Source organism: Scleropages formosus, chromosome 2, assembly GCF_900964775.1.
Source record: "Scleropages formosus chromosome 2, fSclFor1.1, whole genome shotgun sequence".
Classification (NCBI taxonomy): Eukaryota; Metazoa; Chordata; class Actinopteri; order Osteoglossiformes; family Osteoglossidae; genus Scleropages; species Scleropages formosus.
In genome coordinates, this window is record NC_041807.1 from 352,285 (window position 1) to 367,074 (window position 14,790).

At 41.9% G+C, this 14,790-nt stretch overlaps 1 protein-coding gene across 1 annotated transcript; it reads left to right on the top strand.

The window, feature by feature from the left end:
- Window positions 1-4,064: 4,064 nt before the first annotated feature.
- On the top strand, window positions 4,065-7,410 carry LOC108933901 (tumor necrosis factor receptor superfamily member 18-like). Its single transcript, XM_018751292.2, has 6 exons — window positions 4,065-4,089; window positions 4,190-4,324; window positions 4,693-4,780; window positions 5,454-5,515; window positions 5,715-5,852; window positions 7,003-7,410. The coding sequence occupies exons 2-6, from the start codon at window positions 4,285-4,287 to the stop codon at window positions 7,152-7,154; spliced, it is 480 nt and encodes a 159-aa protein (XP_018606808.2). The 5' UTR covers window positions 4,065-4,089; window positions 4,190-4,284; the 3' UTR covers window positions 7,155-7,410.
- Window positions 7,411-14,790: the final 7,380 nt, after the last annotated feature.

The following is a 14,790-nucleotide window of genomic DNA, read 5'->3' on the forward strand; positions in this document are numbered from 1 at the left end:
CAAGACTCTTGTTTTATAACCTATGCCCTTTGAAAAGACGTTTCAAAACACACCATACTTTGAGTATGGTTACACTGGAGTAAAAGTAAAATAGGGGGGTGGGGTGGTGCAGTGGGTTTGGCCAGGACCTACTCTGTGGTGAGTCTGGGGTTTGAGTCTTGCTTTGGGGTGCCTTGCGGTGAACTGGCGTCCCTTCTGGGGTGTGTCACCTCCCCCTCCAGTAATGTGCTCTATGTTGCCAGGTTAGGTTCCAGTTAGCTGCGACCCTGCTCAAGACAAGTGGTTATAGGCATTGTCTGTGTGTAAAAATAGAAAATGCTAAAATTAGCCACCAGCAACACCAAGTGAAATGGAAAGTAAATGATAACCACCGAGCTGCTCTTTCTGTTCTGTTTTTCTTCTGAACATATTAATTCAGTGTCTATGATTAATGATTTACAATACTGTGAAAAGTTTTAGGCACCTAGGAAAAAAGCTCTAAAGTGAGAGTGCTTCCAGAAATAATGCTCTTGAATATTAAATTTCCTACAAAGCTTAGTAACCATCCATGGACAACAACCTGCTCTATGGTGGGTCTGAGGTTCAAGTCCTCCTTGGGGTCTCTTGCGATGGATTGACGCCCCGTCCTGGGTGTGTCCCCTCCCCCTCCACCTTTGTGCCCTGCGTTGCCCGGTTAGGTTCCGGTTCGCCGCAACCCCTCTTGGGGTAAGTGGTTTCAGACAGTGCTTGTGTGTACCTTCTTTAATGAGAACCATTGGAGAAACAGGGAACAGGGAGAAATATTTTATTTTTGTCAAATGTTTCTTAAATAGTGGTTGTGAACCCAAGTTCAGTAAATTCATATCTTGTCATGTTCCCAGCAGAGATGTATCAAAGTGCCTGGAAAGGCTTTGCATTTAGTTCACTGAGAACATATTACAAAGGCACAGTGGAGTGAAATTAATCAACATCAACAACCACTTGTCCTAAGCAGGGTAACAGAGCCAATCCTGGAAACACAGGATGCCAGGCTGAAGGGGAAGGGGATACACCCTGGATGAGACGCCAGTTCATCATAAAGCACACAAAACAGACCGTGGACCCCAGCTGTACCACACAGGAGGCACCTGCCGAACGCACTGCGCCACAACACCCAAGCAAGAGCGTTCCTGAATGAAAATATATGAGCTCTTTCTTTTAATATCTGTTTTCCAGGAGTGAGTATGACTCCCACCCTAATATGACGAGAGAAAATGTAAATATTGCAGGCTTCTAATTTGGAGCTTTCAGCAAGTGCAAAGCATGATCAGGTCTGCAACGTATATTTTCTCTTGGGTTTTTTTTTGTAACAGTGGAAAGGGTTCAGTCTGTACATTCAGACAAAGTGCTCTTTTGAATCTCTCCACTTGGGGAAATAAAAACACTTGCGGTTCGAAACTCTTACGCAGCAAAGTAAGTTATGACTTTGCTTGAGCGGCTGGCTGACCTTCTGAGCGTTTGCTCAGTCTGAAGGCACACTTGTACTCAAAGACAGCTTCCACAGGCTATACATTTAGTGGTTCTGTGGTATCCGAAGGTTATTTAAGCGTCAATAATTAGAGGTTTTCTTTCATGGGAAAATATGACTGAATGTGAAAATAACTCTGGATCATTTCAGATTCTCCTGCAAGCTAGAGTTGCATATCTTCTTGGTTCTGGAATATGAAGTGTAAACAGTCATCAGGCACTCTTACGCAAATGTTTCAGGCCTGCCATCTTTAAAAGATTTTTGGAGTGTCTTTAGCACTTTGCACACCCTTCTTCAACATCTAAGAGAACAAACCGCATTCTGTCTGTCAGTTCTGACCTTGTCTTCATATTTCTGTAACAGGAGATATCATCTTTGGTGATTCTTAGCCACAGGAGTCTCTTGGAAGATATTTTCCATACAGTCCTGCCTTGGGATCAGTTTTTTATACATATTCTTGCTTTCCCAAAGCCATGAGTCTCTAAGATATATATTCATAATTTTGCAAGTGATAGTCTAAGTAGGTTTAAAGTTGGGGCAGCATGGTGGCACTGAGAGTAGTGCTACTGTCTCGCAGCACCTGGGTTGTGCGAGAGGACATGGGTTTGATCCCGACTTGCTCTGTGGGGAGTTTGCATGTTCTCTCCGTGTCTGTGTGAGTTTGCTCTGAGTGCTCTGGTTTCCTCCCGCAGTCCAAAGACATGCTGTTCAGGTTCCCCCATAGTGTGTGAGTGACACAGAGAGAGTGTGTGTGTTCCACTGATATATGGATGAGTGACCCAGTGTAAGTAGTGTATCTAGCAGTGTAAGTCACCACGGTGAATAAGGTGTGTGGGCTGATAACACTACATAGTATCCATTGGAAGTTGCTTTGGAGAAAGATGCCTGCTAAGTAAATAAATGTTATGTAAATCCTAGAATAACTGCCAAGCCCTTACCATTAGGTCATCACCCAGTCCTCTCACCACAAACCTTAATCTAAAATTTGACTCCTTCCTTTTCGTTCTTCCTTTTTCATATTACACATTTAAAATTCTCTTCATAGTTATGAGTGAATTCATACTTCATAATTAATCTTCTTTTTCACATGTTGTTTCGGTTATTTTGTCCACTCCCGCACTAACAGTGACAACCTCAACCGGTCACAATCACTCCTAAATGTCAACCTGATATTAGCTGAAATAGCACATTCAGTAGTATAATAAGTTACATTAACTGATGTATTTTTACAAATCAACTTACCATGTTTTGCTAAATTTTACACCTGGATAATTTTTATTGAACCTGTTGCTCAAAGGTACTACAACAGAAGGTGAGATTCAGACCTGGGTCGTTTACTCCATATTTGGAGTAAAATTAACATCAGCTTGCGTCAATCAATGGAAATGCATTTAGATGTTTTATTATTTTCTCGGATGGGGCACGTTGGTGCAGTGGGTTTGACTGGGTCCTCCTATCCAGTGGGTTTGGGGTTTGAGTCCTGTTGGGGGTGTCTTGCCACGGACTGGTGTCCCGTCCTGGGTGTGTACCCTCCCCTTCCAGCCTTGCACCTTGTGTTGCTGAGTTAGGCTCTGGTTCACTGCGACCCTGCTTAAGACAAATGGTTTCAGATGGTGTGTGTGTGTGTGTGTGTGTGTGTGTGTGTGTGTGTGTGTGTGTGTGTGTGTGTGAGAGAGAGATTGCTTTCTCATTATGAGTGCGGTGGTTGGGACGAGATATAAAAAAATCAAAAACTCAAGCTTTGATGCCCTTTAAGGTTGAGCTGTTTTTACCTGTTCAGTGGTTTGTGTGCTTCTCCATAATCACCCTTCCTTTCTGTTTTTACATCTCGGCAGGAAGCTCACATTTAGTTCTGACCTTCTGACATTTGCTTATCAATAGGTGGTAACACTTCAGAACATTTTACGCACACACGTATAGATATATATTTGTAGATATTTTTTGGATATTTATCTAAATGTGACAATAGTCATGAATGAAGCAGCTTGTCAAAAACAGTTCTTTAAATCTATTAGTTTCCTTATGACTGTATTGACTATTCACATACGGAAATTTTGTGTCACAGCTGAACCCTTATAAAGGCACGAGTCGCCACCAACCCACTCAGTTTTAGCACAAGAGCGTCTGAAGAAGTCTGTTGGTGCGACAGTAAGGGAGGAAGCATGGATGGATTAGAGATGCCGGCCAGTCTACCTCGTCTTATCCAAGTATGTGTGCTGCTCGCCTGGATGCTGCATGTCCGCGCCTGTGACCAAACAAAACAGTTCAAAAGCTCGAAAGGCAATTGCTGTGACCTTTGCGAACCAGGTAGGAGAAACTCAAAAGTTGCATGCTGACTGTGGTGAGGTGGAAGCTTCTCTGAGCCCCTGGCGCTATTCTTGATGGGATTGTCGTTCCAATCCATTCCATTGTAATGAAAGACCAGCCACACGAAATCCGTGCGGACGGAGATGTGATGCTTTCCCTTACCTGCCCTCTAGGTTATTCTGTGGAAAGCGAATGCACTGATGAGAAGAGTGTTGTCTGCCAACGGTGCCCACCCGACACTTTTTCTGCGGTACATAGCTACAAATCCTGTCGAAGCTGCACCAAATGCGAGCAGGGTGAGTGCTGGTAGGGTGATTGCTAGGGTGGCACTCACAAGGGGGTCCAGAGGGAGTCACAGCTGTCTGAGAATGACCTGTTTCTTTCTCTTTTTCCTAGTGACAAATACAACATGTAACTCCACTGCAGATGCCACTTGCTCCTGCTTGGAAGGGTATTTGTGTGCCAACGAGCAGTGCTCAAAATGCAAGAAGATGCCTGTGTGTGGCAGAGGGGAGGAGCTGCAGAAGCAAGGTGAGTCCCTCACCAGAGTACTGGAGAAACTTACTTTGTCTCCCTTCATCATTGCCGTTTCCGAAGCGTTGAATAAAAATAAATGCAGCAGGTGTGTCCTCCGCTCTATGTTTCCCAAAGTCTTGCTTCATTATATTGTATTACATCATGTAAGAAAATGTTCTGACTATACATGCCTTCAGTAAGTTTCATAGAGCTCTCAGATGCCTACGTAACCATGGCAGAGAGTTTTTGTTTCTGATCAAACAAAAAAATGGCTGTTTTTCTCTTGTTTCTTATCCATTAGTAAAAGTGAACAGCAGTCCAGAAATCTAGAGACATATTAGAATGCTAAACTGCCACAATGAAGCAATATTTTCATATTCCAGGATCGTTTGACTATCATTACACATGTGTTCAATGCCCCAACAATACCTACTCGGACACCGTAGGAGGAATCTGCAAGCAGCTAGCACAGTAAGATGAAACCTCCTCAATCTTTGTTCTGTAATTGACATTTTCATGCTCATATTTCTCAGCAGAATAATGTTTTTAACAATGTCTTCTGAGACACTGAGCCCCATTACCTGTCATAACGTTGATTATCTAACACTGCAAGTTGCTATGGACCATAGCTAATAACACAGATTTCCTTTATCTGCCAATTTGTGAAAGTTACAGTAAAACTGAATAACAATTTGTCTCTTTAATAGAAATAAAAAGACAATTACTTGACTTTTCACCTTATCGGTATTTTAAAACACATTTAAAGAGCAAGCCTCTAATGAATGTGGTTATTTTAAAATGATTTCAGTCTGGATGTTCTTGTCTCTTTAAACCAGCTATTTTCATTTTTTCTGTGCACCATGGAGGAGAACCCATCGACTCTGGGAAATTATGGCTATACTTTAAATCGTGGTTGATGTTCATGAATTATGGTAGATATTCAAAGACCATTGAAATGGCTCTCCAGTAAAGTTTGATTTAAAGATGTGTCATATATATTTAGTTTTAATGACACAGCGAAGAGAATGATTGAAAAGGACTTGAGCTGAAGGGTGCAGGTTTAAATGGGTGACCATTCAACTGATGTTAGAAAACCCCCAGTGATTTCCAACTTTACTGTACCTGCATTGTCTATACTGTACAGGTGTAATCAGCTTGGACTGCAAGTAATTTCACCTGGCAACAGCACCCACAATACCAAATGCGGTAATACTCGCTCTCCTATTCACGTACCTAAATTTTATGTCCACACCTGAACCACAGATAATGAATGGTTGTGTTTAGATGTTTCACTTAACCTTAAAGTACAGTTCTAGCTGTATTTATGACCTGTGCAAATTTTCCTCTCTTTCTTTCTTGCCCTTTACGTTTTGGCCAATGATTACTTGGGTGCGTTTTTACGCAGGGTGTTCAAGACATGAAACGAACCGCTATGAGATTCCAGCAGTTCACCTCACCGTGATCATCTTGCTCCTCTTCATTCTGCATTTGTGCAGCTGCCTGATGGGACAATACTGCAGACATAACAAGCAGATTGGATCCAGTGAGTGCCATTCTACTTTTTATGTACCTTTAGACACCGTGGGCCTCTTCTTACATGCAAAAAATAACAGCGCAGCAAAGACAAAAGAAGTCAATGAAAGTAATGCAAATGATTTAACAGTCACCAAACAAGATGACACACCACGCCACAGCTCCATTAATCAAAATAGATTTGAACAAATCTTTAAAAAATACAAACCTCCCAACAGGAAATACATTCATTATTAGTGATTACTGATAATTAACTTTCAGATGTGTGTAACGAGGACATCCTCAGGGTGGAGGCTGGCAGATGGTTTGTAGAGAAATGTCCTGATTCAATGACAATGGAAAGTGACCTCAGCGCGGGTGTGAGACTTGCTTACCTCAAGCAAGTGGAACTGAGAAGATGCGTAGCACGTCCGATCATAACAGTGCTTATACTAATGCGCTGTGGAAACGTGGTGTCTGGCCACAAAGCAGCCTTTGCATTTGTTTGCAACACATCACTTAGGCTACCAGAGCTCTCAGCTCTCAATGCATTATGTAGTCAGGGCTTCAGCGCAGTTCTACTGCACTAAATCCTGGGTGGAAAAAATTTACCATCGTAAAGAATCCAGTCTACTTACTACTATTCCTTGCTGCTTGCAATGCAGCCAAGACCCTAAATTTGTAGGCGCCCCTCCGAGATTTGGCTGGTGCCCTCTGTTTTGTGGGCCTGGGGTTCGAGCCCTGCTTGAGATGCCTTGCGAAGGACTGGCGTTCCGTCCTGGGTGTTTCCCCTCCCCCTTCGGCCTTGCGCCCTGTGTTGCCCAGTAGGCTCCAGATGGCTGCGACCCGCTCGGGAAAAATGGTTGTTGACATTGGTTGGTTGGTTTGTCCCTCCGAGATTTGCTCATAAGTGATGTTGTTGACTAACCCCAAAAGACAGGTTAGTCATGCCCACCTGATCATATGAACCGTACCTATGATGGTCTTATTAAAAGCTACATTCTACCTGTGGCCCATTTCTCCTAGTTTACCACTGAGGTGTCCATTCCATTTTCAGATGGAGCACATCCGTTCTATTATTACAGCAGAAATTGTGAGGCAGGAAATAAACCACTGCAGTGGACAAGAAGAAGAAGTCTCAAGCTCTTAAGTGTCAGCTTATTATTCCAAATGTTTTACAGTGATGCCAGCTGCGGGTCGGGCAGACAGAAGGTGCCGCTGCCCACTGTCGGAGGAAGAGAAAGGTGACTTCCCTGGTCAGCTGATCGACAACAAGAGCAACTCTAACTACGAGCCTTCCTCCTTTGAACAGAGCCAAAAATCGATGTTGTGACCCCTAACTCTTTCCCCAAGGAAATAATAAAAAAAAATCATCAGACAACACAGCTGACAAGGCTCTGACAGATTCAAGCACTGGTGTAGGTGTTTCCCTACAATGGAAAGCTATCCTGCTCGAAAGTTGAACAATACCGTTGTGTTTTTTTTGTCAGTTTCTGACTGTCCTATGGCGGTCAAAAGGCTTTCAAGAAACTCCAGCCACAGCCTTCTGTATGTATGCGTCACCAAAGTTTCAGTTTGATTCACATTGGAAGTTCCACACAGTCCTTCACTAGTACCTTCACTTCTTTACTTTGCATTGCCGAGACATATGTACTCTTGTACTATTTTAATTTATTTTTCAATTTTTAGACAAGTTGTTTTGAATTAAGGGTGACCTTTTAAAAAGGCCAAAATTGACTTGTAACTCATGTATTTGTATGGAGTGAGAAGCTGTGTTTTTCCCCTACTAACGGTATCCTAGTTTCACAGAGTAACTGCATTTTGTTTCAGAAAACATATTATGGCATAATTATATTTTGTACCTGCTTTGCTGGTTCTTGTGGCCCATACATTTCTGTGGTCACGCTGAGTTAGATCTTAGAATTAGCTCACATTGAGTTAGAATGTCGAATTTCACTTTTTCGGTCCAACCTTCACATGTCCTGTGACAGAGAAAGATCGATAATGAAGAACATGAGCAGGTGTCGACTTTAAAAACAGGCTGGAAAAATAAACATTTATATCAACTGCTTTTACATTTCTCATGGCTTTTGTAGATATCAAAAATTACTAAGGTTTTTCTTTTTCTTTTTTCTCATCCACCTTTTATTTAAAAATCATGAAAAGCACAAATAAAACAAAATCTAAAACTAAAAAGTTTGATTTTATTTCTGTAGAATTAATAAATGTCTTGCTTAAATTCCAGATTTTTTCACAAGAAATACATTTTGTCTCCTAACACTACTTCATTCAAACCCAGATAAAGATACCTGAAAATACCTAACCAAGTTAAAAGCTGTCTCTTAAAGTATATTACTGAATGTTGATGCAGACTAACAGCCACAATGTTGATTTTTAAAAAAGGATTCTTGTTCATGACAAGAGTTGGTGTGCACAGCAGTTTTGCCTCTGTATGAAACAGTATAGAGCTATAAGATACTCTGGGGAGTGTATAAGAAATTTTTGACTGTCCCATCAGTAGAGGATATTTTGTGACCAAATTAGTACATTTTATCAGAAAAAGGTTAGTCTTTAGTTCTTTAGCATGTTTCTCCAAAGTGATTTCCTATGTCAGCTTTATATAGATTTGACTGTAGCTCCTTCACAGTGTCAAGTGATAGTGGCAATCGTTGCACTACCTTCTGTCCCCAGCTTTTCCTAGGTAGATTGGAAGGTGGGAAAATGACACAAGTAAACCAACTTCTTGTAATAATGAATACTTTATTTGTCCATTGACATATAAAGTTACACTAGTGCTGCACTAAGGGTGAAAATATTAGCCAGTCTTGACTACAGTGAAATTATGGATATGTGATAATGACATGAATACTTCTTTTTCATGGTGCATATAGGGTCCTAGCTTTAATACACAATTAAGACTGAAAAACATTACCTTTAGTGTATAATGTACAAAATATATATATTAAATATTTAATTTATTCCCTTATTGTATGTGGAGTGTGAAGAAAAGTAACTTTCTGTAATTATTTTTAACATAAATGTTTCCATCTCAAGGGGGGTGTGGTGGCACAGTGGCACAGTGGGTTGGACCAGGGTCCTGCTCTCCAGTGGGTCTGGGGTTCGAGTCCTGCTTGGGGTGCCTTGTGACAGACTGGTGTCCTGTCCTGGGTGTGTCCCCTCCCCTCTGGCCTTACGCCCTGTGTTGCTGGGTAGGCTCTGTGACCCTGTATGGGACAAGCGGTTCTGAAAATGTGTGTGTTTCCATCTCTACATATTATGGACAATCCTTTATAGTTCACATGGTTCACAAACTGCTATTTGTACCTTAGAATAAAGCATTAAGTGAGCATCCTGGGGGGGTGCGGTGGCGCAGTGGGTTGGACCGTGTCCTCCTCTCCAGTGGGTCTGGGGTTTGAGTCCCACTTGGGGTGCCTTGCGATGTACTGGCATCCTGTCCTGGGTGTGTCCCCTCCCCCTCTGGCCTTATGCCCTGTGTTGCCAGGTAGGCTCTGTGACCCCATATGGGACAAGTGGTTCAGAAAGTGTGAGTGAATGAGAGAGTATTCTGTGAGCATTCAAAGGATGTTAAGCAAGTTGTAGGGAGATGGTGGACAGTTAGCACAGCTCCCAGGTAAATACATATTTGTGGTACACCCTCAAGAGCAGTGGAAAAGCTGTGCCTGGTAATAGACATACATAAAAGAACATACATGTACAGTGCTGTGAAAAAGTAATTGCACCCTAAACCTAATAACTGGTTGTGCCACCCTTGGCAGCAACAACTGCAATCAAGTGTTTGTGACAACTGGCAATGAGTCTTTCACATTGCTGTGGAAGAATTTTGGCCCACTCTTCCTTGCAGAATTGTTTTAATTCAGCCACATTGGAGGGTTTTCGAGCATAAACGGCCTTTTTAAGGTCATGCCACAGCATCTCAATCGGATTTAAGTCCGGACTTTGACTAGACCACTCCAAAACCTTAATTTTCTTTTTTTTTGAGCCATTCAGAGATGGACTTGCTGGTGTGTTTCAGATCATTGTCCTGCTGCATAACCCAAGTGCGCTTGAGCTTGAGGTCACGAACTGATGGCTGGACATTCTCCTTCAGGATTTTCTGCTAGAGCGCAGAATTCATGGTTCCATCAATTATGGCAAGTTGTCCAGGTCCTGAAGCTGCAAAGCAGCCCCAGACCATCACACTACCACCACCATGTTTGACTGTTGCTATAATGTTCTTTTTATGAAATGCTGTGTTAGTTTTACGCCAGATGTAACGGGACACACACCTTCCAAAAAGTTCAGCTTTTGTCTCATCAGTCCACAGAATATTTGCCCAAAAGTCTTGGGGATAATCAAGATGTTTTTTGGCAAATGTGAAACGAGCCTTTGTGTTCTTTTTGGTCAGCAGTGGCTTTCGCCTTGGAACTCTCCCATGGATGCCATTTTTGCCCAGTCTCTTTCTTATTGTTGAATCACGAACATTGACCTTAACTGAGGCAAGTGAGGCCTGCAGTTCTTTAGATGTTGTTCTGGGTTCTTTTATGAGCTCCTGGATGAGTCGTCGTTGCGCTCTTGGAGTAATTTTGGTAGGCCGGCCACCCCTGGGACGGTTCACCACTGTTCCAAGTTTTCTCCATTTGTGGATAATGGCTCTCACCATGGTTCGCTGGAGTCCCAAAGCCTTAGAAATGGCTTTGTAACCCTTTCCAGACTGATACATGTCAGTTACTTTGTTTCTCATCTGTTCTTGAATTTCTTTAGATTGCGGCATGATGTATTACTTTTTTAGATCTTTTAGCGTGCTTCACTTTGTCAGACAGGTCCTGTTTAAGTGATTTCTTGATTCAACAGGTCTGGCAGTAATCAGGCCTGGGTGTGGCAAATGAAATTTAACTCAGCTTTCCAAAAAATGTGGTTAATCACAGTTCACACACACACACACACATTTTCAGAACCGCTTGTCCCATACGGGGTCACGGGGAACCGGAGCCAACCCGGTAACACAGGGCGTAAGGCCGGAGGGGGAGGGGACACACCCAGGACGGGACGCCAGTCCGTCGCAAGGCACCCCAAGCGGGACTCGAACCCCAGACCCACCGGAGAGCAGGACTGTGGTCCAACCCACCGCGCCACCGCACCCCCTAATCACAGTTCATTCATGATTTAACAAGGGGGGGAGGGGGCAATTACTTTTTCACACAGGGCCAGGTAGGTTTGGACAGCTTTTTTCCCTTAATAAATAAAATCATCATTTAAAAACTGCATTTTGTATTTACTCGGGTTATCTTTGTGTAATATTAAAATTTGTTTGATGACCTCAATCATTTAACTGCGACAAATATGCAAAAAAATAAAAAATCAGGAAGGGGGCAAATACTTTTTCACAGCACTGTATACGTACATATGTTTATTGCTCCTCTTCTAGTAAGAGCACCTAGATGGAAACAACTGACTAAGATTAAGCAATGGACCTTGTAAAAGCCATGATTTTGAATGGCTGGCTTGCGAAGAAGAAACCACGGACATCAGCCATCCAGGACTAATGGATGTATAGCATGGAAAGTAATGGATGTAATAATATTTAGAGGGACAAAGTTCCAAAGGTCATTCACAAATGGATGTTAAAGAAGAGTCATGATGTATTAACCATGAAAAAATTTTGATATAATGAATACTGTGGATTTTTCTTGACTCATAGACATCAGCAGCAAAATGAGCCACTGCAAACTCACCTTGCTCCTGAGAGGCCATGTGAAAAAGTAAGTGCAGATTTTTTTGAATAGAAATATAAGACATACATTGTATTGTATGTTACAGATTAATGCTCAGGCTTTCCATAAGTGTGGACTTTTGCAAGACATTAAGTGCCTGGATTTTCATGAGCAATGGCCCACAAAACTGATTTCATCCATCAAACTTCAAGTTTACATTGAACAATTTGATTTGTTGGCTGCAATTTCAATTAAAATAATCAAGACACAACTGACAATGGAAGTGGAAGGCCATGAAGACTTCTTTAAAACTGTGTTAATTGACAGAAATGCCCATTTCTTGAATAGACTACCTCCTGCTAAAATGCAGGTGGGATGGAGCATTGGAACAAAGTACACACAGAGCCAGAGACACTGCAAATGTGGAGTGTGAGAAATCTGGACTGAAAAAAAACAGGAAGTTATGACAGCAGAGCAAAAAAACTTCTCAGAGTAGCCTGGAAAGTAACTGATAAAGGACCGTAATGAGAAACTATGGCTGCAGAAATTATTCAAAAAGAGGTTTCTCTCACACCTTGTTTGATCAAAACTTATCTTAATCAAAAGATTTGGGGGAATCATATGCATATTATGAACCAAAAGGGTGAAATCCACACCTCAAATGTCAGGATTTCCCTTAAACCTAAGACAAAACAAAACAAATGACAGCTGTTGGATCAGAAAGCGGCTAAGACAGAAAAGTCATCATTACACACGGAAAGGATAAGACCAATTTAGCAGATAAAGCATCCTGAAATGCTAGTGGAAACATGTTAGCATGGAGACATGAGTGCTGTAGACTCATGAAAGTGATGTGCTGGCAACCTTTATGTTCTGTAAGAATAGGTTTAAAACATTGTTACTTTGTTGCTACACCTCAATACTTACTGTGCGAAGATCACGATTGTAAAATAGTTATTTTTAAGGAAAGATAATGTAATGTTAGTGTTACAAATAAATCGTATTCTATATAGTCCTCTGCTGATATAGTATGCAGTAGGAAATGACAAGACGGATGGAGTACAGAGTCCTGCTAGCAGGTGGTGATATTGTTTCTTCATGGTACAATAGGTACAAATTTACTACTTTAAGTGATCTTAAGGTACCTACTTGCCTTGAGGTATTATTCGATTTGATCATAAAAGTCTGGATGCAGATCATTTTCATCGTTCCCTGTACATTTATCAGCACTCATGATGAGTCATGTCTATCATTAAAGCGGCTGGATATTGCCCATCATGAATGAAACCCATGTTCGGCAACCATGTAAACAGACACCAAGCTCAAATGAGAATTACGTAGTGTGTCCAATCAACACTGAACAACTGTCAGATGCAGGAGCGCCTGGTGCCCCCAAACAGGATAGGGCAGTGTGGAAATCTTAGTATCTTTGCTGAGTTAGCATAGCCTTCTGACTTAGTATAATAGTCTGGGGATTGAATCTCAGTCTAGCATCTCTTCAGCAGACTTAACAATGTCAAACTTTCCAACCAAATAATGAAGAATTGTCCTATATCATTTCTTAGTAAAATTCAAACAGAACTGCCAAGAAAGAAACAATTCAGTTACCCTTTATCATTGTGAAGTCTTTCAAGGGCTTGAGCTGTTACAATGCAGCGAGTGCGTTTCATTGGACTCCCTGAAATGTCCTACAGCTTCCATTCTTGGCTAACATTTAGGTCTACTAAAGCTCTGTAACACAGACACTTATAACTAACAAGCTCCACACAAACAGATCATATGAACGATATGTGAAAAAACAGACCATATGAACATATGATGAGAGACCCAGTGTAAGTAGTGTATCTAGCAGTGTAAGTCACCACGGTGAATAAGGTGTCTGGGCTCATAACACTACATGGAGTTCATTTCAAGTCGCTTTAGAGAAAAGTGTCTGCTAAATAAATAAATGTAAATGTAGACTAACAAAGTCATGTAGATGGAATAACAGCCCCAGTCATTTTGAAGAGTGGTTATCAAGGGGCATGGCATCTGATGATCTCATCTTTAAACTAGTTTAAGTATAAGCTGAACTTAATTTTGTACATGTAGAATACATGCATGTTGCTGGGGGAAAAATACAGAAGGCCCTATTGCAGGTCTGAAAGGAAGTGGGTTCCATGGTCACAGCATGCAAGCTAGATGAAGCCAGAAGGTTTCTGGTGTTCACGTTCTCTTTAATTTTCAATAGGTGCTAAACAAAGGCTTGTTTGGCTCAGGTCGTCAGGTTGAGCTCTCCTTCTGAACTTTGCACTGCTCGCTCTTTTGTCCAGTCAGAATTATAACCACACGTATGTCCACAACCACTTGCACACCTTGTTTCCACTCCCGCAATCCTATGTCCAAATGAAGGGAACTTTTCGGTTTCTAATTTTCGATCATAGTCACCAGTGCTTTCTTTGACGTTCACCAACCTCTTGGTTTTTTTGGTTGTCAGATTCTTTCAACACAGTTTTCGAATCTGCACTCCTTCCTAAAACACTGCTATGGTATCAGTAAGGTTCTGGTATAGTGCTGATCAGATAAAGTACTATCATGCTCATGGCAGTGTCTTATGAGTTACTGGGCTAACAGGAAACCTGATGTTCCTGCTGTGATGTCAGAGATGATACATGCACTGTGCCTCTGCCACTAAAACTAACCACAGGTCATTTCAAAGTAAATAGAAACTCTTCCACTTTCATCCAGATTGAGATAAGAATTCACCATTATTCTTGATTCTGAAACTAGAAATAGAAAACTGTGCTCTTCTCATTAAACTCATCTTTCTTCTGCGCACAGGGACAACGTGAACAGAGATTAAGCTACGCTACCGGATTGGATTGTGCGCACCTTTGAAGAACAAACTTTGAAATTGAGGCAACTTCACAGGTGAGCCTTTTAGTTTAGTTTAACATTTCAGTTCAATTTGTTTTTTTTTTTTTTTTTTTTTTTAATTATTATTTGTTTCTTAGAGGGGGGTGCGGTGGCGCAGTGGGTTGGACCACAGTCCTGCTCTCCGGTGGGTCTGGGGTTCGAGTCCCGCTTGGGGTGCCTTGCGATGGACTGGCGTCCCGTCCTGGGTGTGTCCCCTCCCCCTCCAGCCTTACGCCCTGAGTTGCCGGGTTAGGCTCCGGTTCCCCGTGACCCCGTATGGGACAAGCGGTTCTGAAAATGTGTGTGTGTGTGTGTGTTTCTTAGAGCACTTTTCTCATTGGGAACAAAATCAGTGACACAAAA

Excerpts from the sequence above, each read along its gene's own strand:
- LOC108933901 (XM_018751292.2), top strand. The coding sequence starts at position 4,285 with ATGCCTGTGTGTGGCAGAGGGGAGGAGCTGCAGAAGCAAG. Across the intron at positions 4,781-5,453 it reads ATCTGCAAGCAGCTAGCACA|GTGTAATCAGCTTGGACTGC; the intron begins GTAAGATGAAAC and ends TATACTGTACAG. Across the intron at positions 5,853-7,002 it reads TAACAAGCAGATTGGATCCA|TGATGCCAGCTGCGGGTCGG; the intron begins GTGAGTGCCATT and ends AATGTTTTACAG.